The sequence below is a fragment of the Sitophilus oryzae genome, unplaced genomic scaffold (assembly GCF_002938485.1).
Source record: "Sitophilus oryzae breed Bouriz unplaced genomic scaffold, Soryzae_2.0 scaffold_297_pilon_pilon, whole genome shotgun sequence".
NCBI classification, from domain to species: domain Eukaryota; kingdom Metazoa; phylum Arthropoda; class Insecta; order Coleoptera; family Curculionidae; genus Sitophilus; species Sitophilus oryzae.
Window position 1 is genome coordinate 83,822 of NW_022146859.1, and position 27,543 is coordinate 111,364.

A 27,543-nucleotide genomic window follows, 5' to 3' on the forward strand; every position below is an offset into this window, starting at 1 on the left:
TTGGCTAAACTGGATCTTCTTCCGTTTGGTTCCGTTTTGTTTGTGTTGTCAGTTGTCAGTTGTCATTTTGTCGCTTGGCGGATCGCAGATTTGCCGCCATTCGCCATTGCCGCTTCCATTTCTCCATTTTTATAAGCTCCCGTGAACTTTTGGTAAGTTTAATTTAAATTTATTTATTGAATCATATTCTGTTTGCAAATTGTTTTTGGTTAATATTGGTATATAGAGCATTCACTTTGTTGTATATGTAGTATTTTTGTTTTAGTTATTGTTTATGCTTATATTTTTTTGTCATTTTATACTCTGTAAATAGGTGTTTGTAATATTTATGATTTTTTAGTGAGTTATAAAATGGCCGAACCTGAAGATCTTCTCGACTATGAAGATGAAGAACCAACCGAACAAACGGCAACCGAAACCACAGCCGAAACAAAAAAAGGTGTAAAAGGTTCTTACGCCTCAATTCACAGTTCAGGATTTAGAGATTTTTTGTTAAAACCAGAAATTTTGAGAGCTATTGTAGATTGTGGTTTTGAGCATCCATCTGAAGGTAAGAGCCTTAGTTCTTAAGTTAAAGTCAAAACTCAATGATTTTGTATGCACGTTGTGCATAATTTTGCAATTTTGTTTACTTCTTTTACTTTAAGGTATGTAGAAGAAGCGATATCCAAGAGTAAATTTACTAACTTTTAACTACAAATTGTTTTATTTTGGCTTATAATGTGGTATGCAATTTGATTAAAGGGTATTGTTGGTAAAATTTCAATCAAAATTATTTGTTACAAGATAATTTATGTTGACTTAAATATATAAAATATAGACATTTATGAAGACAATAATTTTATCTGAACCATCTTCATCAAAAACGTTTCTTACAGTAAAAGAAGTAAAACTAATGGAGAGTTTTGGCATAACATAATTTTAACGTTCCGTTACTTATTAACGCTAATTAAAACGTAACGGTAAAAGTTAATATATTATGTAATGTAGTTTAGGCTGTATTTCATTATAAAACTACAGAAGTAATAAACAGAATCCAATCTCTTCCCCGTTCTTGCTTGTTCCATATAACATCAGTTTCAACCATCGGTGACCTATCTAATGCAGAAACTAAATTGCCATGAGCTAGATATACTGTGAATTAATAAAATTATTGTGGAAAGCGGGAAGAATGAAATGCAATGTAGTTTTCAATTCTAGAGCACAATTTATTATCGATATACTCTTCAGTTACAAATTAAAGTACCAGCAATCCATAGTTTATTACTTGGTGACCAAACAGTTAATATATTTTCTTATCTACCGGATCTTGTTATATAAACAGTCAGTGGTATAAATTAATTGGGTCTAACATAAAGTTAAATATTTTTTATAGACTTGACAAAAAAGTTCTATAATAATATTTAATGAATGATCAAAATACAGAGTAAAACAAATTAGAAATGTGAAATAAAACAAAAATTATTAATTTATAGATCTCTGTCCCCCTGGATTTCCTATTTGAAATGTGGTGTGCCACAGGGCACTGTGCTTTCACCCTTATTATTTATCATTTATATAAATGAAATCTTGTCTGTCCTGAAAGAAGTAGATGTGCTTTGTTTCGCTGATGATACAGGCATTGTGGTTAATGATGAATGATAACTGGGAAATAACAGAATGTAAAGCGGAATTAGCAATGCAAAAAATAAAACAGTGGCTCGGCGGTAGTTTGCTTGCTTTAAATATAGATAAAACAAAATTTATTGCCTTCTCACTCTCAAATCAACATCTACCCAGTTTTCAAAAAATACAAATTCATGAGTCCCAATGTGATATAATTAATATGAATTGTAATTGCGAAAAAAAAATTGAAAGAAAATGCAGTCTTAAATAACTTGGCATTATTATAGATGAAACCTTATCATGGAAAGAGCACATACAAACTGTGACAGACAAAATCAGGAAATTAATTTTTAAATTTTATGAATTAAGTTTTAGTTCTAAGATTATGATTAATAGTGTTATATATACCTATTTATAGTTAGTAATTTATATAACATTGTAAAAATTTGTTGATTTTTTCTACTGCATAAATTTATTAATTTATTTTAAGGTATAAAATCATTTTATTAAAAAAATTAAAATATGTTCATTCATTTTTAATGTAACTTTTAAAAGGCTTATTTAAACATTTTTTTACGGCGGTCTATAGACATGTCGCTGCTTCACTGATGAATTTCAGGGGAACAAGCGAGTCAAGGTCTCTGCGGGTTCTCCTTACCAACGATGAGAGATAGGCTTCTGGTTATTACTTCTTCTGTGATAAAACCATGTTGGTAAACTACAGTACGGATGCGTTCCTCTATTATATTCAGGGTTCGGAAGTAGTTAATTAAGACGTAATTTACCTGATTAACTACGTGTAGTTTTTCTTCAAAAACTATGTCTTTTCCCGTTCATTAAATACATGAAAACTACGTTAATAAACTATGTAATGATATTATGAATAATTTTTCTTTGTATGAGGTGTAATAGAGATAATATGATGCAAATATTATATTTAAAGCCATATTTCTCCTGTTTTCTTAAATACATTATGTGTTTTTAAAGCTTCAACTTATTATAACCTCACCTCGAACCTTTGACATTAATTTGAAAGTTACATACATAGGTTATATAAACTACGCCCTCTACATAAACTACATTAACTACTTGTAATGTAGTTTATGTAGTTTTTAAAAGTGACATGTAGTTTTCCGAACCCTGATTATATTGGTAAATACTCTAAGGCAATTAATGTGCCTTGTAGAACAAAATCCCCTAAAACTGAATTTTTGTAGTAAGTCATTGTGGTCCACGATTAATATACTAATAAAGGTACAATTTTTTACTTTTTGCTGAATATCTCTGGCACAGTCAATTTATTAAAATACCTGTGGGTAGTTATCAAAATTATTGAATGTATTCACTTATAAAATTATTAATATCTGATACCACAATCATATTGATACCACAAATTGTCGTTATGAACCGCAGGTTACAATTAAAAATAAACCATAATATGCGAAAATGTCAAAAATTGACATATGTTACATCATTCTATTCAGAGTGTCATTAGTCACTATTTTCTATCGAATAAAGTAAAAAAATTCCGAGTGTCATTTAAAACTCAAAAGTTGTAGTAATTTCCGGTGAAACGGGAAGTGACCAAAAACAATTGAATACGTCAATCAATCCTAATTTATGTCATAGACTAACATACCAAGTATCGTTTTTTTATCGGTAAAAGCAAAAAAGTTAAGTTACAGTGGGTGAGCCACTTTTGAGACGCACCTGGTATACCCTACTGGGTTTTAGTACATGATATTGACTGTATATTACTACTGGGTATATACCAGTTATATACCCAAATTTCTTTATTATACCCATAGACTTAAAATAAAATATAGACTGAGCATCTCATTCATAAATAGCTGGAACATGCGGTCAGACAATGTCTTGTTATTGTTGTGTTATTGTTTTAGGTTATAACGAGTGCGACACGAGCGACAGATCGGTTTTCTCTGTCGTAACGGTCGTTCCCTGACGACTCTGCCGAGAAACACAACACTGTCTTTCGTTTCTCAAGTACACCTGAACTCTCCGTATCATAGCCGGGTAATTTTTTTATTTTAATGAAGCTATAATTAAATTAAAAATATATCGTATTTAAACTTTTTTATATTTTATTAAGATTTAGGACAGGTTTTTTAAATAAAAGTTTAGAAAAACGTCTTAGAATCCAAAAGGATAAAAATAATAAAATACACGTTATAGAAGAAATTTTATAATCGAAATTACATAATTTTTGAAATTAATAATAAATTATTAATTTTAGTCAAACATTACAACCCCTAATATTAATCAAAACAGGATCTATTCCACAGATATAATAGAATCGGCGACAAGGAGAGAAAAAAAAAATATGATTGTTGTAATTTTTTTCTGGTTAGGTGATGTCTTATTATGTAAATTAGAGAAAACATAAATCTGTTCCATTAAAGCAAAAAGGTGTGATAGGAAGTGGATAAAATGAAAACTACATTTATTTAACTCGGTACTGTCTTTATTATACCGGGTGCGTTTCAAAAGTGGCTCATCCCCATAATTTTTTATATTTTCAAATAAAAACAAGATTTAGTATGTTAGTATATGACATTAACTAGGATTGATTGACGCATTCAATTGTTTTTGGTCACTTCCTCTTTCACCGGAAATGACTATAACTTTTAATTTTTAAACGCCACCCTCGGTATATTTCTACTTTATTCGATAGAAAATGACACTCTGAATAGAATGACATATCATATGCCAACTTTTGACATTTTTGCATATGGTTTAATTGTAATTGTAACACGCGGTTCATAACGACAATTTGACTCGAAATACCAAGTGTGCGGTATCAATATATTCATAAAAAAGCTTTTTCCAAATATGCTAATGAGTCACCCTTGTTCCATTTGAAAAAATTGACATATGTATGATTAAAAATACGATTTGTACATCTTTTAACCGGCCTAGACAAGACACGAAACCCATTAGACGATCAAAACTATTTTTCCAAGGCTCCTTGATTAAAACTTAGTGTTTTTAACAACACCATGGCACCTTGGATTGAAATTTAAAATACGATTTGTTTTTAAGCGACAATGTGAAAAGTTGACATATGACATGTCATTCTATTCAGAGTGTCATTTTTTATCGAATAAAGCAGCAATATACCGAGGGTGCCTTTAAAAATCAAAAGATGTAATCATTTCGGTGAAACAGGAAGAGACCAAAAACAATTGAATACGTCAATAAATCCTAATTTATGTCATATACCTACTAACATACAAATCTGTTTTTTTATCTGAAAAAATAAAAAAGTTATAGGGGGTGAGCTACTTTTGAGACTACCCGGTATATTAAAAAATATTGTTTCATAATGTAATATCATTTTAAAATTCTTGAATGTTATTTTAGATTCTGAAGATAATTTTAGAATAAACCGGAATATATTTTTAATAAAAACATTATTAATAGGGTTATAATTATGATCATTATTAACAGGGTTATAATTATGATTTTGTTACAATGTAAGTAAGTAAATAATGTAATGTAAGAGAAAACATTCAGATTTTACATTTTACTAAAATATTATCTAAATAAGCGCCTTTCTACAACAACGCCACTGACTCCTAATGGGTAAATTGAGAGTTGCCTTCCGGTCGAAAGTCGTTTCAAGGCTTAAATGGATTATTTAAGTCAAATTTCTTGCAAATTTGGCACTGGCGAACCATATTTTATAGTTCTTGAACAGAAAAAGTCAATAAAATAAACAGTTAAGAACTACAAGCTACGAAAATGCATTAATACAGCCGGGGACATAGCGGCAACAAAGCTTTACCGCACACGTGCGACGCGTACTACAAGGTAATAAATGAATGAATAGGCTCCCTCGCCTCTAATCGGTGTTGTCATATTGTAAAGAACTTATCCTTTTTAAACAGTATCCGACTTATAATTTAGTAGTATAAGGACTATTTAATACATCTATGGAATATTAAAACCTACTTTATTAAAATGTAGTATTAATATCTCAATATATGTGTAATAACAAGAAAAAAAATATTGATATTATTAAAGACGTGACAACATAGGCTGGATGAGGAAGGCTCGGTCGACTGTACCCAGAAGTAAACATGTGTACAAAAAAAATTGTTTGACCGCGTTGAGATGTAAATAGTGTAGTCTATATTTTATTTTAAGTCTATGATTATACCTATTGGGTCATCATCATACCCACCGCCCATCGCTGTTAAAATGTAAAGGCGCATTCTCACGACTCGTCTACTTGGCAAGTATTTTTTATTGGCCTAGTTCCTATAATAAATATCTTAAAAATTCTGGTTAGGACCCGACGCATCATGTATACCCTGTATACCAATTACAAATGTTTGTCAAGTACACGAGTCGTGAGAATGCGCCATAAGACATTTAGAGAGCTTTAAGCCCCCACTACACGCGTCACTGATTTAATCAATCTTGCTTCTACAGTATGTCCCCGGATTGTCTTTACAAGACGAAAAACTTTTTTATTATTGACGTTTTGAGAAAGATTGCTTGCTCTAAAATGGTTAATCCCGTTTATACGTTTCCAAATTTCCATACCGTTTTAGAGAAAATTAAAAAAAACATTAAGGCTGTATTCCGTTGCAAAACCAGGCGAACCCGACCGGTAAAGAGCGGTTCCTGAAAAACATCGGTTTGATACGGAACGATTTGGTAAAAGGTACTGGAAACGTCAAATGTTGACGTTTTCTAAATTTCAATGCCTCTTTTATAAAATTTATCTTTTATGCATTTTTAATGTACCTATTCCCTGTTTTTACGTTTGCTTCTTCTTTTCAATGGTGTTTGATACTGAAAAGTACTTTATTAATAAACTGTTAAACTCGTTAGACAATTCAAGTGAAGTTTTGCAGGTCCAGTATTAAAACAGATCAATAATAAATAAACAAATCTAATCAATGACCTCTAAATAAAGTAGACCCGGCATTTCATTCATAAAAAGAAAAAGATCAGAATCAGACATTCGTTTCTTGTTGTATGCGAGTGGGAACAAGACGGGCTGATCGCAGTCATGAAGGATTCCCGAGAGAATGGCAACGCTGTTCAGAGATCTTGAGAATGTGTGTCAGTGGCGTAGTTACTTTGATTGTAATATATAATTATTTAATATTATATTCTCGTAAATATGATTTTTGGATACGATATATTGTTGTGCTAGATGGCTCTTCAAATTTTGAAAATGACTACTTCTATAGTCCAATCACTTCTATACGAAAATAACTAATTGAAATTATGATATGCACATTTCCATAGTAATGTCTGTAAATTGCTCCAGTAGTAATATAATCCAGCAAGCGTTCAATGAATACGAGCCGAAGACGACTTTTATAAAACATTTATATGAATTAATGGTATTATTTTGATTGAAGCAACAGTGAAAAATGAGAATATTTTAAAACTGTCGTGACTAATTGCAATTTAATATTAGGTATAAAAATATTACTATTTATAACAACAATAATAAAGATCTTTGCTAAACTGAAGAAAATTTCTAAAATATTTACATATTTCTGGATCAGTTTCTTCGCCGATAATCGGGACCTTGTACTGAATAAATAATTAACTATTCAATAAAACATATTAAACAAAGACGCATTCATCTTTTAAACTATATATTTTTTTAGTCTTAATAAAAAAAACAAAAAATACATTCCTCTATTACAAAAATTATACTATCAAAAAAAAACGGCGTCAAAAATGACAATCGGTGATAATTTTTCCAAGGTGATATGTCATGACCCCTACTCTTGTTTATTTTTTAATGACACTTACTGGCAGTAGTACGCCTTAAGGTTGTATTTGATTTTTAGATGGTGTAATATAAATTCGAAAATTTTTTTGGCAAGTTCGCACCATTGTCTTATTGTTTCTGAATAAAATCACTAAAAATAATACCACAAAACACTAAAATATCTGGAAATCACCTCATAAAACATTTCGAAAAACCACAACACATTGGCAACGCCGTAAAGCAATTTATGAACGAATTCGAACTGGATGTTTTGTTGGCTGCCTGAATTTAGGAGTAAAGATAGTAAAATGCGTACGTTTTCAGTATCAGCTGGCGTTGCGACGTTGTCGATTGTTTTATGTTAAATTTCTTAAAATCTAAAAATTATAATTACAGAAGATTTACATAACGGCTAATGCTGATTGGGAGTAGTTCGTGATACTAAGCTACCTTTAATTATTATCGGTTTAAAGTATTATTCTACGACCTAATCTATATTTGGAATTCCTGGTTTACAATGTGGGTTAGCTATCCCCGTACGTATACGTAGGTTAGATTTCCTTTTAAATGCGGTCGAAGTGGAAATTTGGCATACATGCAATTTTCTAAGGCAATGATGGATTTCGCCAAAATGTAAGTCGCCGGATCTAATTTATTTCGATGTCATTGAATCTAATCAATATTTATATTTTTATAGCTTACAAAACATTCAAGATTACTTGTTGTGTTGTTTTTCATGTTTTCGTTAAATGTTCCTGACTTTAAGAAACAATGGCAGCATGACAAGTTTAAATGGTCCTAAAAAGTCATTCTATTTAGTTAATGAAATTTATTTACCTTTACTGCCTACCTCCATTGCTTTTGGATGTAAATACAAAATACTATTACAAATTTTAGAAATTAAATGAGAATTTCACTCGAACTTCCAATATTTGCTTGATTTCTGTCACATAAATGACATTGATTGACAAACAAAACGAGACTTGTCGCGCTCGTTAGTTTGGTGATAGTTATAACCGAATTTTTCAGGAACCGTGTTCCGTAATAAGAAAACCTTCAGGAAACCGATAGAAACGGAACATAAAACCATAACCAAGGTAAGCAATGGAATACACCCTAAAATATGGTTGAATTTTTTTTAAGTCCTAAAAATCAAAGGTGTTTCTATGGTAATATCAATTCGATTTCATTCTTTGATAGATTAGTTTTGATTAACGTCACATTTCTTGCTGTTAAAAGTATCACATTTTCCGATAACTATTATCACCCTTTCCGTTCCATTTAACTAAATAAATGTTGTATTTCTTTAACATTTTAAAACAAAAAAAAATATTACTTTAATTAAAATTCTATGAATAACAACAATCTAAAACGGTATGGAAATTTGGAAAAGTATAAACAGGATTCACCATTTTAGAACAAGCAAAATTTTTTCCTCTTGTAAAGACAATCCGGGGCCATACTGTATACAGGGTGGTCCGAACTGTATTCCGGAAACTTCAGTAGCATATTCTGCAGACAAAAAGAAGTAAAAAACTTCTTATAAATGTATGTCCTAAAACGCTTAGGTTCGGAGATACAGGGTGTAGAAGTTTCATTTTTATTTCGATTTTTACCAAATAATTTCTAAAGTAACGTCAATATTTGGATGAAAATTGGTGTCTGATAGTTTTTTGACTTGACAAATTTGATTTTGATATTATTATGACTCCTATTTGTAGAGGGCGCCACCTACATTTGTTTTAACTGATTTGAAGAGTAATGACTTTTTGTCCGTACCTGTGTAGAACTGCTGAGTGAAAAAAGGTACATTTTCGTATTTTTTTACGTAAAAAATGTCTCTTGGTAAAAATCGTTACGAGCAACCCTTCTCGAGATATTTAGAGTTAAAATAGTCAATACATGTCATTATTGACAAAAAATAAACATGTCGAGTAGATAGTTATTTGACTAAAATAATAAATTTGGGAAATTTTTATTTTTTAAAATTAATCATAAAAAGTTCTTCGAAAAAATGATGATTGATGATGATTTGGCACAAAAACATTTCAAATTTATGATTTCCGTCTAGTAACTATTTAATCAACATGTTTAATTTGTCAATGATGACAGGTATTGATAATTTCGATTTCAAATATCTCGAGAACTATTACTCGTAGCGATTTTTATTAAGAGATCTTTTTTACATTAAAAACGTCGTAAATGTATATTTTTTTACTTAGTAGTTTTATACAGGTACGGACGAAAAGTTATTACTCTTCAAACTAGTTAAAAATATGTAGGTGGCGCCCTCTACAAGTAGGAGTCATATTAACATCAAAATCGAATTTCTCATATCAAAAAACTCCCAGACACCAAATTTCATCCAAATATTGACGTTACTTTATTTAAATTAATTTGGAAAAAATCGATATAAAAATAAAACTTCTACACCCTGTATCTCCGAAACTAAGCATTTTAGGACATACATTTATAAGAACTTTTTTACTTATTTTTATCTGCAGAATATGCTGCTGAAGTTTCCGGAATACAGTTCGGACCACCCTGTATACACCATTTTGTAGGTAATTTTATAGGCGATAATTTTGATAACTAGCAATTTTTTTCTAGTGTCGAGTGTATTGGAGATATTTAGCAAAACCTAAAAAATTGTACCTTTAGGGTAATTTTGTTTGCACGGTCGGAGGGATGGGGACTATATACCAGGTATATACACAAATTTATTTATTGTACCCATTGGGTATTTTCCCACCGTCCATTACTTTTATATGTATGTACTATGTTAAATGTTCAAACAACGAAAAGTAACGTTAGAAGAACTATATATTATTACTAGAAAATGGCTAAAAATCTAATATATTGAACTAATATGTATTATGTCTTCTGCTTTGTAAGTTAAAAAGTGATTATTATTAATTTTTTTAATTGTTTTAGTACAACATGAATGCATTCCCCAGGCTGTTCTTGGAATGGATATTCTTTGTCAAGCAAAATCTGGTATGGGAAAAACAGCTGTTTTTGTTTTGGCCACTTTGCAACAACTTGAACCGACCGAAAATGTTGTGTATGTTCTCGCGATGTGCCATACGCGTGAGCTAGCTTTTCAAATCAGCAAAGAATATGAAAGGTTTAGCAAATATATGCCCAACATCAAAGTTGGTGTATTCTTTGGAGGAATGCCCATTCAAAAAGATGAAGAAGTTTTGAAGAATAATTGTCCTCATATTGTTGTCGGAACGCCTGGACGTATTTTGGCCCTAGTAAGATCGAAAAAGCTGAATCTAAAACATTTGAAGCATTTTATTCTTGACGAATGCGATAAGATGCTCGAAGTGCTAGGTAAGGAAGCACATTAGGTGAAATGATTTAGTATGTTGATAACATTTACCTTATTTTAGATATGAGACGTGATGTTCAAGAAATCTATAGAAATACACCACATGGCAAGCAAGTTATGATGTTCAGCGCCACACTAAGTAAAGAGATTCGTCCAGTGTGCAAGAAATTTATGCAAGATGTAATTGAAAGTTATTATTCTACATCATATTCGATCAGTTCGGCTAGTTGACATGGTCTTCAATATTCATAAGTCACGATATAAATTAGCGTATTGTAGCCCAACGAGTAGGTTTTTGAAGAAATATTTGGGTCGTGCTACAGTACTTCTAAATTAACTATACATCTCTAAGCTTGACACATATCTAATTTTGAAGAACGATAGTACTGTAGCCCAACGAAGTTATAGAAGATTAATTACAATATTTTCGGCCGTGCTACAATACATCAAAATTTTGCGCTCTATATCGCTAGATTATCTATTAAAAAACGGGGCTATGTACTGTAAATCCAGCTACAAGTAAACTAGGGTGGGATGGTAAAGAAGATTAATTTTCCGATGAAGATACAGAAGATGGGTTTAGTAAAATCATACCGCGTTCTAAACTACAAAATTATGTTAAAAAAAAGTAATATTGTGTATGCTGTGAAGGTGAAACATGGTAATAGCGAAATCCTACGTTTCCTCTATGATGGGATAGAAATGATTGATGATGATATATAGGACAAGGGAATTCAGCCAAGCTGTATGTACGATTGAAGACCGCCTCGTCACTGCAGTACTTATTTACTTAAATGGAGTAGAAAAGATATTTGTAATAATTTGCTTTCTTATTAACTTTTTTACCATTCTTTGCTACTCCATTTTAAATTCTAAAGATACCATAATTATGTACATTTAAATCTTATCCAGATTTAAATTTGAATTGTTATTGGTATCTTTGGAATATTAGCAACATAAGACAGATATTAGTGAAGCCTTTCTTGAATTTCTCAAAAAAAGTTTTGGTTTAAGGACTCGTCACTTATTATTTTACACTCACCAGCAAAAAAAAACCGGCCACTAAAAACTAGTCGCAATTTGATGATTTTTTTTAAAATTGTAAATTAATTCCTTCTTAACGGATGCTACATCAGAAATTTTTATTCTGAATTTATTTTGAACACATACAGGGCACATCAATAAGACGAAGTTTTTTGCTCGAACTTTGTGACACCCTGTAGGGTGCAGCAGCTGTAGTAGCTATTGCTAAATTAAGTCACATTGTAGCCTCATCTTTTGTGAGCATTTTGTTTTTTTAATCATGACATTATTTCTGTTTGTATTGGAGATACGCTGCTTTAAAACGAACGTCTCGAAAAAATGCTTTGCAGGCAAAACCGCGACCAAACCAATTCACATGTAAACGGGCAAACTGAAGACGTGCTCGACGATGTCTTGGAAGTAGCTGGGGTCCTGTGGCAGGCCCAGGGCCGGCGGAAGGGCCGGGCGACCCGGGCGACTGCCCGGGGCGCCTAATGTGAGGGGCGCCACGCCAGCAACTAAAATATTAAAAAAAATGTTCGTGGTATTTTACTTATAACTGAAAAGCTATCAACTTTTTGTAAATAACGTTTCTTTTTATAATTCTTGTTTTTATAAAATTTCCCTAAACAAACTGTTTTGAGTCAAGAGCCAGCAAAATTGACAGTTTTAGACTGCTTTTTGCTCAAAATTGCACTTTGTCTACTACCCACACCCTTTATTTGTTAATGGGTGATCTGCCCTAAAATTATATGAGACAAATATTCATTAGCAAGAAGCTAAATAGGATCCCGATATCCTTATTATCAAAAAAAAAGCTTGTAAGTTTGCCTCATTCATTTATTAACAGTAGTGGGAAAAACGCCAATCTTTTGGTGATTTTGATTGTTCTGGATTGAATATGTAGTAATACATGGTAAATGGTATCAGAATCGTAGAAATTTCTCATTAGAGCAAGACAAATAAATGCATCTCAAATCTGAAACACTGGCTGATCCTCATTTTGAAGCCGACAGAACTGTATCTGATCATACCTATACTGATTTTGCACGAAATAATTGATTGGAAAAAGAAAAAAATTCTTAAATTTTTATAGAAAAATAATGCTATTGCTTGCAACTAAATAGTAATGTTTTCAAAGATCACTTATACTTATCATTTATATACCGGGTGCGTCTCAAAACTGGCTCACTCCTATAACTTGTTTATTTTTTCAGATGAAAAAACGAGATTTGGTATGTTAGTATACGACATAAATTAGGATTAATTGACGTATTCAATTGTTTTTGATCACTTCCTCTTTCACCGGAAATTAATAAAACTTTTGATTTTTAAATGTCAACCTCGGTATATTTCTACTTTATACGATAGAAAATGACAATCTGAATAGAATGACATATCGTATGTCAACTTTTGACATTTTCGCATATGGATTATTTGAAATTGTAACATACCGTTCATAACGACAATTTGACTCGAAATATCAAGTGTGTGGTACAAAATTATTCGTAAAAAATTCTTTGCGAGCCACTTGTTCCATTTGAAAAATTGGCATATGATTAAAAATACGATTTGGGCATTTTTTAACCGACCAGGACAAGACACGAAAAACATTAGACGATCAAATCTATTTTTCCAAGGCTCCTTGTTTAAAAATTAGTGTTTTTAACACAGCCATGGCACTCTAGATTGAAATTTAAAATACGATTTTTTGAGCAAAAATGTCGAAAGTTGACATATGATATGTCTGAGAGAAAGTTGACATATTATATGTCTACTCAGAGAGTCATTTTCTATCAAATAAACCAGAAATATACTGAAAGTGCCATTTAAAAATCAATAGTCTTTCGTTGAAACAGGAAGTGACCAAAAACAATTGAATACGTCAATCAATCCTAATTTATGTCATATACTAACATACCAAATTTCGTTTTTTATCTAAAAAAATAGACTAATAAACTTTCAAGATGCACCCGGTATAGAAAAAACAACCGCGGACTAAGATTGAACGAAGAGAAGAATTTGATTTGTACCTTTAAGTGAAATTTTATTGTTAAAGTAGCATAAATATGCTTAGTTGTTATGGTAACATGTTAACTATTTGGGGGGGGGGGCAGGTAGGGTATTTACCCGGTCTCAATGTTACCATTCCGCCGGCCCTGGGCAGGCCTCCTTGCCGACAAGCTGTTTTCTTTTAGTCTTCGTTGGATTATTCTCTCACAGACTTGAGTTTTACGCACGGCTTGTAGCAGATGTTGATTCTGAAACGCTGTAATTCTACAATTTCGTAAAGTATTCAGGGCAATAAAGCGGTCGTCAATTGCATTTGTCTTCCGTTTTCTTCCGGAACCCACTCGCCTGGTGAAATTTCCCGTTTCCATATACCGATTCCAGGCATCCTGGACTGTTGTTCGAGGTATGACCAGGGTATCGGACACATAACGTTGACTTCAGCCATCCTCAATTAAAGCCACAATACGAGCAACATCCGACACAGATAATTGCATTTTTTAATTTGACAACCGTTGTTGTCATATTGCAAATTCTCATAAATCCGTTTCGCCCTTTGAATAAGAAGACTAAGGAAGGAGCATATCAAAAACCTTAGGTACACCGCGATGGGCCTCGAATATGGCCGACTTAAATTCCGGTGTATCGGTGTCGTTCTAATTTTATTTAAAAAATGTAAAACTATGATATAGGGTAGACGTGGGGTAGACTCAATAATTTGTTGTTTTATTTTACGTTGTGAATAAATGTTGGTAGTTATTAAATTTGTTATAAAAATATATATTTCTAATAAAAAAGATAAGTTATAATAAGTATTTATTACCACAAACATCCGATACGCTACTGAAGCAGGTAAGTAAAATTAACGTATCTAAATTCTTTGACATCTAATCTTTGACAAGTAATAAATAAAAGCTAAAATGCAAGAAAAATATTTAATTTAGTTAATTTAAGTGAATTTCATAAATGATCGGTTTACTACACGTATGTATATTATATAGTCACTTACTAGCGAAAAGTTGTTCCATTATTTCATTCAATTTTTGCCGAGATCTACCGCACGCTACACAACCAACTATTTTAGAGTCTTTTTCGATAAATCGCGATAGTGTCACTGTTAATTTAAGTTCTGCCACAATTTCCATCTAGATTTACTACCTTTATACAACTATCAGTAGTAGAATAAATGATAAATAACATAAAATAAGCTCCGTAAAGACGGACTAATCCACAAAATTTCAAATTAAATTCAAATGTGTCAAATGAATCGTCAAACAGAACTGTCAAGGATCCCCACCCTAGAGTGCTTTTATGGTGCTTTTTCCGCCCACCATGCATGAATACATGGATAGCATTATGCTCCTTCCTTAGTCTTCTTATTCAAAGGTTTGGCCTATGTCGCCTTGATCATTTACACATAAAACTTTCTGCCTGGGAAGCATTTTTCCGAGACGTTCGTTTTAAAACAGCGTATCTTCAATAAAAAGAGATAACGTCGTGATTAAAAAAACAAAATGCTCACAAAAGATGAGGGTACAATGTGATTTGATTTAGCAATAGCTACTACAGCTGCTGCATTCTACAGGGTGTTACAAAGTTCGTGCAAAAAAACTTCGTCTTATTGTTGTGCCCTGTATATGCTCAAAATAAATTCGGAATAAAAAATTCTGACATAGCATCCGTTAAGAATGAATTAATTTACAATTTAAAAAAAATCATCAAAATCTAATGAGTGGTTCGCGAGAAATCCAACTTTGAAATTGGGACTAGTTTTTAGTGGCCGTTTTTTTGCCGGTGAGTTTATTTTCATTATTGTTTGATAGGCTTTACTATTATCTTTAACCATTTGTTGTATGCTTGATGATACTTTTTTTAGCCTATGGAAGTTTATGTTGATGATGAGGCTAAACTCACTTTACATGGCCTTCAACAGCATTACGTTAAGTTAAAAGAAAATGAAAAAAATAAGAAGTTATTTGAATTACTTGATGTGTTAGAATTTAACCAGGTTAGTTATTTTTGCGTGTATATATATATTTGTGATATAAATATTATAATTTGTATATGATGAAACGTGCTTTTATGATAGTAATGATATATTTACAAACTCTCTCACTGATAAAATTTTAATCATATGCATTTAAATATTTGGTCATTTTGTTACATTAATTGAGACCTCCAATTTAGGTTGTTATTTTTGTGAAGTCCGTACAAAGATGCGTCGCATTGGCTCAACTTTTAACTGAACAGAATTTTCCAGCCATCGGTATCCACAGAGCAATGGATCAGAAAGAGAGATTATCACGATACGAACAGTTTAAGGATTTTCAAAAAGTAAGAAGAGCTTTTATGTAATAATGAATTTTTTTCTTTAAAATATTTTAAACTTTTCATGATGATAAGCTTGTAGGGACATATGAAATATGTTGTGATTATTTACATAATTGGGAATTTTTTCTGAGTTGCAAATATTTTTTGCTTACTCTGATTTTGTAAAGTTAGATGGTTCTTATGTGTTCATTTTTAGAGAATTCTTGTCGCCACTAACCTTTTCGGACGAGGAATGGATATTGAAAGAGTCAATATTGTATTTAATTATGACATGCCAGAAGATTCAGACACATATTTACATAGAGTAGCCAGAGCAGGACGGTTTGGTACAAAAGGATTAGCAATAACATTTGTGTCTGAGGAAAGTGACGCTAAAATTTTAAATGAAGTTCAAGACAGATTCGATGTAAATATTACAGAACTTCCTGACGAAATAGACCTCAGTTCTTATAGTAAGTAAAGTAGATAAGTTTTAATTACACAAACTCAATAATAAAATACAAAAATAATGACATGTTTAAAACTTTATAGCATCTGATAGTATCTATAATAATGAGGAAAATGCATGTTTTTAAATAATGGTTTTAAAAAATAGTTCATATAATTACAAATTGAACAAAAAAAAATCGTTGATATCGGTTAAGAAATGCCTCTAATATAAAATAATTAAATATTGTTAATTTAAATGGCCGGGCAAACGCTCTCTACCGCGCCTTGCCGCTGTGACGTCACCCGCCGTTCTTCTGGTTGAGTGGAGCCAGACGCGTGTTTATTTTACACAGTTTGCTTTTAAATGCTGTTGAATCCGAGTCAAAATTTTAGTTATTTGTGTTAATTAATACATAATTAGTAATTAGTGATATTTATAAATAGTAATGGATGAGCGAAAACAGAAAAAAATGGTCCAAGGCCTTGAGAAGAGATGAAAAAAAAAAACGTTAAATTACCCTCTATTTTTACGATTTATTGTTTTGAAGATCATTTTGATGTAAGTTCATATATTTATGTAAATATATTGTCTTACATAGGTATATGAAATTTGAATGTACAGGGTTATTCATTATATTTTGACACCCACATACAGCCTTAACTGCAAGTTTTAGAAGAAAACATTAAATAAAAGAGTTGCATGGTTTTTCATATACTCTCTTTTAAAATTAATTCTAGTTATACAGGGTGTCTCAAAAAAGGTGGTCCAGAAAATTGTAGGTATTTTTCGCTTTACAACTGTCAATATTTCGTAAACATTTGAAGATAGGTATAGGACATTATACATGAAATATATCTAGAATATCTAGAAATTTCCGAAGAATCCAAAAATATATAGGGTGTCTCACTTAAAAAAGTAACTTAATTTTGGCGTTTGCTTATGGGACACCTTATATAATATTTTCATTACTGATAAACAATTTATTTCCTATAATTTCGTAAAAAAAACAATCTTTAAAAATAACAAGGGAAAGGGGGTGTCAATATATAAAAAAATTCTTTTTCACGCTATGCTCTGGAGTTATTTTTCCACGTACTAAACAAATATTTTTGTCTCTTTTCACTTCTACATAACCTATAGCATTATCTCCGTACGTCTCCCTACCTGATCTGAAAAATAAGTTTATAACATTAATATTTATAACTATATAAAAGTTCGTAACAGTAGGTACCTACTTATACTTAAGTATGCCTCAGTACTACAAAGAATAAATGTTACATACCTCTCTGTTTTTTTCCTCGTAATTCAGCACCAATAAATTGGGAATTTGTATTTATAAAAGCAGCCAACATAAAAGCATCGACTTTTGGCAAGTTATCTGATTGTGCTTTTACAAACCCGGAATCTGCCAATACTTAAAATTCTCAGAACACACAACACATACAAATAATAACTGCACAAAAAAGCATAAAAGCTCCTCCAATCAACGCTAAAAGCAACAAAAATGTCTTAGTACGCCACCTAAATACGTACATAAACGGAACACGTCTGGCTGCTGCTGGCCATCGCGCGTCGACGAGAACGGCGGGTGACGTCAGACCAATAGAATATCGTTTCAATTCGCGAGGCGTCGTTTGCGTTATCCATAGTATTTTAATGGCCCATTTTATAAAATTGTGGTACTGCTTTCAAGAAAAGTTTTTTTTTGCATTTACACATATTTATTCTAATAAATTGAACAGTTTCTGGCGAAAAATAAAATATATGCATCTTCCTCATTTTATTGTAGTATTTGGCATTTGGTTGTTATACCCTTAATTTATTGGAAAAGCTCAGTACGAATGTACATTTTATAACTAAAAATTGAGAACTATGAAATTATCTTCATAGATAAACTATTTTAATTAAATAATTTTTAGTTCTGTATATTTTTCTAACAAGTGACAATTTTGACTTTGATGTTTATTTTTTTAACATGTTAGTTATTTTTGCTAGACAGGTATTTTTGCAAGACCACCTCAAATGAAGCCCTCATTTCTCTCTTATTCATCGAATTGAGGTTCATATATTTTAAAGTAAATGGTTGACAATTTTTTTTGTAATAATAATTTTCTATATAAAATAATATTTTAAAAAATGGTTACAGATAGCTTAGATATTGTTACGGATTCCATTCTTATATTGAAACATAATAATACTATTAATAAGAAAAAGTATGATATATCTAACGGCGGTGTAGAGGCGTTTTTTACGTGTTAAAATTAAATTTGATTTAATTTTTTTAAGTGATCCTATTGATTTATGTTGATACCGGGTGCCTCTCAAAAGTGGTTTACCCCATAACTTTTTTATTTTTTCAAAAAAAAATGTATGTGACAAATTAGGGTTGATTGACGTGTTCAATTCTTTTTGGTCACTTCCTGTTTCACCGGAAATGACTATAACTTTTGATTTTTAAATGGTACCCTCGGTATTTTTTTACTTTATTCGATAAAAAATGACTCTCTGAATATAATCAAAATCAAAATCAAGTTTATTGGTGACAATAATAAATATACACACACGTCAATAATATAAAAATACAAAATTTAGACAATTATTACACATTTGTCACTTAAACATAGATACATTGATAGTAAAAGGTAAACCTATATAGAAAATAAAAACTTATAAATTAAACATTGAAATCACTCAGACATACAGTATCAGATAAAAACAATTTAAAATCATAAAAGGCCTTTCCCACTAGGTAATTTTTATCACTGTTTTGAATACGTTAGCCGGTGGAGTTCTAACCTGAAGTGGTAGCTTGTTATAGAAGGCTGGCGCATAGTTCAGTGTCGCATTAAAAGATCTATTCAGTCTAAGAAAATCTGCACGCAAATCATTCCGAGCCCTCGTGTCATGACAGTACCACTTGCTTAGCCACAACAAATTTTTCACTGGCATGAGCGTATATAAGAGAGTCAAAGATATACTGCGAAGGTCAGGTTAGTATCTTTAGACTCTGAAAGTAGGGTTTCGCTTCGTCACGATAACCGGCACGGGCAACAATTCTAATAGCTCGTCTTTGGAGCGCAAAAACTCTGGATGCATGAGCCGAGTGCCCCCAAACTAGTAGACCATATGCACATACTGAATGTATGAGTGCATGGTAAGCCATCATACAGACCTCCTTCTCCACCAATTTTGCCAGATTTCGCAAAACAAAAGTTCCTGACGTCAATTTCCTAGCTATGAGGTTTACGTGATCATCAAAGCACAGTTTTGAATCTAAAGTGACCCCCAGGAAATTAGCTTCACCCTGATGATCCCTGCAATCAAGTGGCCTTAAAGAAAAGATTATGTTCTTAGTCTTGTCGCGATTTAGGTTTAGGCGACTTGCCGCAAACCAGTCCCCAATGCCATCCAATTGTTCATTCTTCAGGTCTACCAGGGTTGCATAATCCTTAGATCTTAGAAGGAAACTAGTGTCATCAGCATATACAGTCATCTCAGGGTGTTGCACTGCATATTTAACGTCATTAATGTAAATCAGGAATAGTAGAGCCCTGGGGAACACCAAACCTCATCACACGTTCCTCGACATACGTTACCGTAAAATGGGGTGAATAGAAACATAGTGGTGAATAGAAACAAAATTTCTGAAAAAAATCAAATCACAATTAAAAATATTCAAAGTAAAAAAAAGTCGACATATCTAATTTTTCTATCATTGGTAATACACAATAAAATGTAAAAACTATATTTTTATCTGTGGCAGCACTGTTTCTGTCAATCAGCTGATCAATAAATGTGAGATCGATTTATCACCTATTTTGTATGGCGCGAAAACTTTATAAATAACATATTTATTTTTAAAGTAATACATAAGCCGGTACATATAAATTGTTATATTATATGTATTGTTAATTATTGTTAAACCTACTTAAATATGTAATAATTTACTGTTTCTAATCACCTTGTTGGAAATAGAATAGATAAAAACATTAACATCAATGTGTGTTTCTATTCTCCCGAATAGCAGGTGAATAGAAACACAAATGTTATTTTTATTTAATATTTATATGCATATTTTTCAAAAATCAAATTATATGTATACGCAAAGAACAAACCAAGACCCATGTTTTAAAATATTCGGGAAAATAATACCACATTTCTATCAACCGGTATATCGCTAATAGCTTACGAAACTGTTTCTATTCACCCCATTTTACGGTACCTGTCGTCTTTCTGTCAGGTAACTTCCAATTAATTGACAACCATCTGAGTCAACACCATAGTAGTGCAGTTTCCGGACAAGTATATCATGAGAGACACAATCGAAGGCCCTAGAAAGATCGCAGAAAGTGGCGCTCACAAACTCCCTCCTCAAACCCTCGCAGAATGCCGCACTGTTCCCCTCGCACAATCTACCCAGAGCCATCACTGTTGATTTCTTCTTTCTAAAACCGAATTGCTCTGAGATGAATATGTTATTCGATTCAAAATAGTCACACAGTTGGTCTGTTAATAATACTTCAAACACCTTAGACAGAACTGGTATCAAAGAGATGGGTCTATAGTTGTCTGGTATATCTGAATTTTCTTTCCTGAATATTGGAATAGTCTTACTGATTTTAAATGAGTCTGGATAAGTGGAACTTTCTATTAATTTGTTGAAGAGTCTTGTTAGGGGGCTAATTAGAACATTCTTCAGAGATTTAATGAGCACTGGCGTTAAGTTGTATATATCTCTACTATGTTTGCTTTTTCATTTATCAATTGCGGATCTGACATCATTGTGGCTACACTTTTGAAAAGCAAATTTAAGGTTGGGGTCTCTAAATTGGCGTTGAAGATATATATCAAACGTGAGACCGGCCTTTGGGAGCCCTACGACAAGCTGTTCAGCAATTTCTGCAAAAAAGTTGTTGAAAGTATTAGAATCTAAATTAGTTCTCTCATTGGTATTTTTAAGTTTTCTTTGGGTATTAATTATTTCCCATGCAGCCTTACCCATATTGTCGGCGTTTTTAATATAATTTGAGTTAGCGTTTTTTTTGCTTCGATTATTGCATTTTTATATTGAAGCCGGTATTCTTTGAATTCTTCATGAAGAAGAGGGCAATTTGATTCCTGGCGCATCTCATCCAAAACTGCCAGCTCATCCCTCATAAAACTAATTTCCGTGGGGAACCAGCCTGTATTCTGACTCTTCTGATTCCTCGTTGCTCTAGGTCTTCTTTGTCGTTCGGGAAAAGACATATTGAAATATTTTACTATTTGATTTAAAAGCAGGTTAGATTTCTCATATTTCTTAAATGACATATTATATGTCAACTTTTGACAGATTCGCATATAGTTTATTTGAAATTGTAACACGCGGTTCATAATATACGAGCCTACCTAACCTAACCTAACTACCCAACCCAACCCTTGTTCCATTGGAAAAAATTGAGATATAATTAAAAATTCGATTTGGGCATCTTTTAACTGGCCAGGACAAAATACGAAAAACATTAGAAGATAAAATCTATTTTCCAAGGCTTCTTGATTTTTTTTTCACAATAAGGGGCCGTCCTCTGCCGGAAACACTGCGACCTGTGAGGCATATTGTGTTTGTCCCCTTTCTATATCTGCACCCATTCTCCTATCCCTGTGCCCTGCACTAACTTATGTAGGTCCTTGATAGGATGGGAGCATAGTTCCTCCGGTTCTAGCCTAGCTTTCCCAAATAAAAAGTGTCGCTTGCGATCCAGAGCCTCGCAGTGACATATTATGTGCTCCGCTGTTTCAGGATCTTTATCGCAGAGTCTGCAGCAAAGACTTCCTTGATACAGGTTGAGCTTGTTCAGGTAACACTTGACAGTCATATGTCCTGTCAAGAGGCCTGTTGTAATCCGCAATTTATTCCTGCTAAACATTAGCAGTTCTTTTGCGGTTTTAGAGCTAGGTCCTTGGATAAAAGCCTTGCTGTGCCTGTACATGTCTGTTTCTCCAGTGGACATTCTGCTTTTCCCTGATCCAGAGTTTTAGTGTACTACGGGCCATACATTTGGGTATTCCTAGTACTGACTCTGGACCAAGATAAGATACTGATGATCCTTGCCTAGCTAGCTCATCGGCTTTTTCGTTGCCTTGGATGCCGCTGTGGCCCGGCACCCAGAATAATTTAATTCTGTTCCTTCGAGCCAGAACTTCCAGATCACCTAGGCATTCCCAGACGAGTCTCGTCGATACCTTTGGGCCCATAAGCGCCCCAAGTGCCGCCTGACTGTCTGAGCATATATTGATGAGCTTATCTGAATAAGCTCTTCTATTGTTTTCTCTCGCACATTGTAGAATGGCGAAGATTTCTGTCTGGAATACGGTTGAGTGTTTACCCAAGGAAAAGGATAAACTTACCCTTAGTCTTTCCCCAAATACTCCGGCTCCTGTTCCTTTAGCGGCCTTTGACCCGTCTGTATACCAGGTTAGTCCATCCTGAAGGAATGTTATATCTGTCCACATTCCTCGATCCATTTTGTTCACTTCGAATGGTTTGTGGTAGCGATAAAGGCTTCTTGATTAAAAATTAGTGTCTTTAACATAGCCATGCCATTCTAGATTGAAATTTAAAATATGAGTTTTTAAGCGAAAATGTCAAAGGTTGACATATGATGTCATTCTATTGAGAGTATCATTTTCTATTGAATAAACTAAAAATATACCGAGGGTGCCATTTAAAAATCAAAAATTGTAGCCATTTCCTGTGCAACAGGAAACGACTAAAAACAATTGAATAACGTACCAAATCTCGTTTTTTAATTTGAAAAATTAAAAAAGTTATAGGGGTGAGCACTTTTGAGGCGCACCGGGTATATTTTAACCCTTACGTTTTATTATTTAAAATCAAAACGTTACAATTTATTGTTCAGAAAATAAAAAAATAGGTCTATCAAAGTTTTAGATTTAAAACAATTAAATAAAACCCTGAATCTTCTGCTACAGTTGTGTTCTAATGCTTTATTCTTTTTTTTTCAGTTGAAGGACGATAAACTTTTTATACCATCATTGTTGTAAGAGTTGTATGATTATTTTCTGTATGATGTAATTTTAATTAATGAAATAAGATTTACTTTTAATAAAACACTTTAGAATATACTGTTTACACAGATTGACAAAAAATGTTAATAAATAGTGGAGAACTGAACTGTTTTTTTACTTGAAACTAACAGAATATTATGTTACCATGTGTGCAAATTGAGTGTTAGATTTCGTTTTTTTATTTTAATAATTTGCTTTAAGCTTTAACAGTTATTACCAAAAAATTTGTATTTTTTGCATAAAGTTGTAAGATCAGTATTATTTAGTACACTTACAAACTTTTTATTCTTAATATAGGGTGTCCACGAAATTTCACAAAAACTAAAATATGTTTTTTACATACATCGTTGCACGTTTTGTGACCCTTCTCTTTTTATAGTAGCTCTACTATCGTAGATTTATATTGTATTTGTAATTAAATAAATTTTTTTTACAATTCAGCTTAAAAAGCACATTGTCTTTTAATTTTTTCGTATTCTAATATCACCTATATTTGTGGAGGAAATGTATCTATATCTTCAATAAAATTCGCAATGCTGTAAATATCCAGTGTTGGCACCGCCTCTAAATATAATTTGACATGCTACCTTGACAGATGAGTTAATAATTCTGAACGGTGTATTTTGGTTTTCCTTTTTTGTTTCATCTACTGTGATAATGTTCTGAAGGGTACATGCGTATTTTTTACTAATTAGATTGTTTCGTGGTTCCCACAGCTATACAGGGTCCGGCAATAGTGCGTCGGGCATCTGTAGCTCCTAAAATAAAAAACTTGGGAATTTTCTTTAAGGGCAAACCTAAAGTATGTACTAGGATGTATTTTAGGAAAATATTTTAACTTTTATAGGGTGGCTCAAGAAAGTGTGAGTGGATCGAGATGATTTTTTTTAAATTGAACACCCTGTATATTATTGCATTTTTGGGTTCCTTTCAGATCGCTTTACATAATCCTAAGACATGAGTAAATATATTTCGATAATTTCAGAGATATTAATAAATAAATAAAAATTGTATATTTTTCAGCCTTTCTTAAAAAAATTATTAATAATACAAGAACTGTCTTGAAATCAAAACTATATTAGATATTTACTTTAGATGATCTGTTCTTACTTTGCTATAAATATGGAAATCGTAAATCATACAGTATGTTCAAAATTCTACGCCAAACTGTCTAAAATATAAAATGATTTTTCTTTGTTTTTTTTTAAATGGAACACCCTGTATATTATTTCTTCAATAGATGGAGAATTAAAAAATGAACATTTTTTGCATTTAGAGTATTTCAAAATTTTTAACGGTTTCGCAGATATTCCCGGTTTTGTATTTCATATGGCATTTTCCACAGTTGATTTTTCTCTCGTATTTTACCATTGAAAGCGCCATATGAAATAATACTGCGTGTATCCGGAAAACTATTAAAAATTTTGAAATACTTTTAATACATAAAATGTTCATTTTTTAATTCTCAATGAAATAAAAAAATAATATACAGGGTGTTCCATTTAAAAAAACGAAGAAAAATTATATTATATTTTTGAAAGTTTGGCGTAAAATATTGAACACCCTGTATGATTTACGATTACCATATTTATAGCAAAGTAAGAACAGACCATCTAAAATAAATATCTAATATAGTTTTGATTTCAGAACAGTTCTTGTATTTTTAATATTTTTTTTAAGAAGGGTTGAAACATATATATTTTTGATTTATTTTTTAATATCTCTGAAACTATCGAAATAGATTTACTCATATCTTAGGATTATGTAAAGTGATCTGAAAGGAAGCCAAAAATGCAATAATATACAGGGTGTTCCATTTAAAAAAAATCATCCAGATCCACCCACACTTTTTTGAGCCACCCTATAGAAGTTAAAATATTTTCCGGAAATACATCCTCATACATACTTTAGGTTTGCACTTAAAACAAAAGTCTCAAGTTTTTTATTCTAGAAGCTACAGATGCCCGACGCACTATTGCCGGACCCTGTATTTAGGAATTAAAATTGAGTTCATACTACCGTATGATCGAAAAAAAAACAGCGTCCAGTTGGCTGGGAAATGAACATCGATGACATTTCCCATATAAATTTACATATAAAATGACAGCGATCTTCATTCCATAGCCATCGCTGACGCCGTTTTTTCTCGATCATACGGTATATCTTTTTAAAAATAAATAAATTTATTTGATTTATAAATCTAAAATACTTTTATTCTTTTTTTGGAGGCTGAATATAATATTAACAGTTGCAGTGAAAAGTAGTTGTTTTCTTTATTTTATTCTGGACAATTATTATAAAGTGCGTTTTTGGAAAAAAGAACTGAAAATGTATTGTACCTACTTATTGGTATCAGAGATTTCAAAAAATAATACATAAAAAAATATATCAGCGAAAACTCTTTTTGTGTGTGTTGCTTTTTCATTCATTAATAATTTTGATGTTGGCAAGGTTCTGTATTAATGCATCCTTTGCATTCGGAACAACGCTAACCCACTGTTGTTACAATTCTTTCAGTTTAGTGGTTGGTCTTTGGATATGGTAGATGTTTTCAGCATATTATATGTCTTGTCGTCCCTAGTTCCTACTTGTTTTTAATGGTATTGATATTTGGAGTGCGTACTGGCCAATTAAACCGTCTACCTAAATAATCCCTAAAGTCTAATTCGTACCATCTGCAGTAAATAACTACATATACGGAGTGGTCCGAACTGTATTCCGGAAACTTCGGCAGCATATTCTGCAGATTAAAATAAGTAAAAAAGTTCGTATAAATGTATGTCCTAAAATGCTTAGTTTCGGAGTTGCAGGGTCTAGAAGTTTCATTTTTATTTCGAGATTTTTTCCAAATAATTTAAGAAGTAATGTCAATATTTGGATGAAAATTGGCGTCTGGGAGTTTTTTTCATGTCAATATGACTCCGACTTGTAGAGGGCGCCACCTACATATACTTTAACTGGTTTGAAGAGTAATAACTTTTCGTCCCTACTTGTATAAAACTACTGAGTAAAAAAATAGACATTTACAACCTTTATTACAGAAAAAAGGTCTCTTGGTAAAAATCGCTACGAGTAACGGTTCTGGAGATATTTGAAATTGAAATTATCAATACCTGTCATCATTGACAAATTAAACATGTTGACTAAATAGTTATTAGACTGAAATTTTAAATTTTAAATCTTTGTGCCAAAAGTTCAACAGAAACTGTTTAATCATCAATTTTTCCGCAGAAAAAATTATGATTAATTTAAAAAAATAAAAATTTATTATGTTTCAGTCAAATATCTCTATTCAACGTGTACTTTTTTTGTCAATAATGACATGTATTGACTATTTCCATTTTAAATATCTTGAGAACGGTCGTAGCGATTTTTACCAAGAGACATTTTTACGTAAAAAGTCATGGAAAAGTAAAATTTTTAAGTCAGCGGTTTTATACAGGTATGGACGTATAAATGGATGAAAAGTTATTACTCTTCAAACCAGTTAAAGCATATGTAGGTGGCGCCCTCTACAAGTAGGAGTCATTTTGACATCAAAATCAAATTTCTCGTGTCACAAAACTTCCAGACATCAATTTTCATCCAAATATTGACGTTAGTTTATAAATTATTTAAAAAAAATCGAAATAAAAATGTAACTTCTACACCCTGTATCTCCGAAACTTAGTATATTAGGACATACGTTTATACGAACTTTTTTACTTATTTTTATCTGCAGAATATGCTGCCGAAGTTTCCGGAATACAGTTCGGACCACCCTGTACATAAAACCTAGCCTTAACACATTAAATTATAATTCTCATTTTGGGCATCACTGAACTATGTTCTTTTGCAGTTTTGCATTGTGTTCTATCATGTGTTTTCATACTAATGAGATATAAATTGAGACTTTATGGTTCATACGATAAGGTTAAAAAAGGAATTTATAAATTAGGAGGAAAGTGTGGCACTCAATGCAAACTTCGTTTAAAATAG

The 27,543-nt window shown here is 32.0% G+C and overlaps 1 protein-coding gene across 1 annotated transcript; it reads left to right on the forward strand.

Moving 5' to 3' along the window:
- Positions 1-23,671, forward strand: LOC115884526 (ATP-dependent RNA helicase WM6). Its single transcript, XM_030903131.1, has 8 exons — positions 1-152; positions 341-550; positions 10,301-10,705; positions 10,765-10,883; positions 15,613-15,744; positions 15,924-16,070; positions 16,264-16,519; positions 23,503-23,671. The coding sequence occupies exons 2-8, from the start codon at positions 352-354 to the stop codon at positions 23,514-23,516; spliced, it is 1,272 nt and encodes a 423-aa protein (XP_030758991.1). The 5' UTR covers positions 1-152; positions 341-351; the 3' UTR covers positions 23,517-23,671.
- Positions 23,672-27,543: the final 3,872 nt, after the last annotated feature.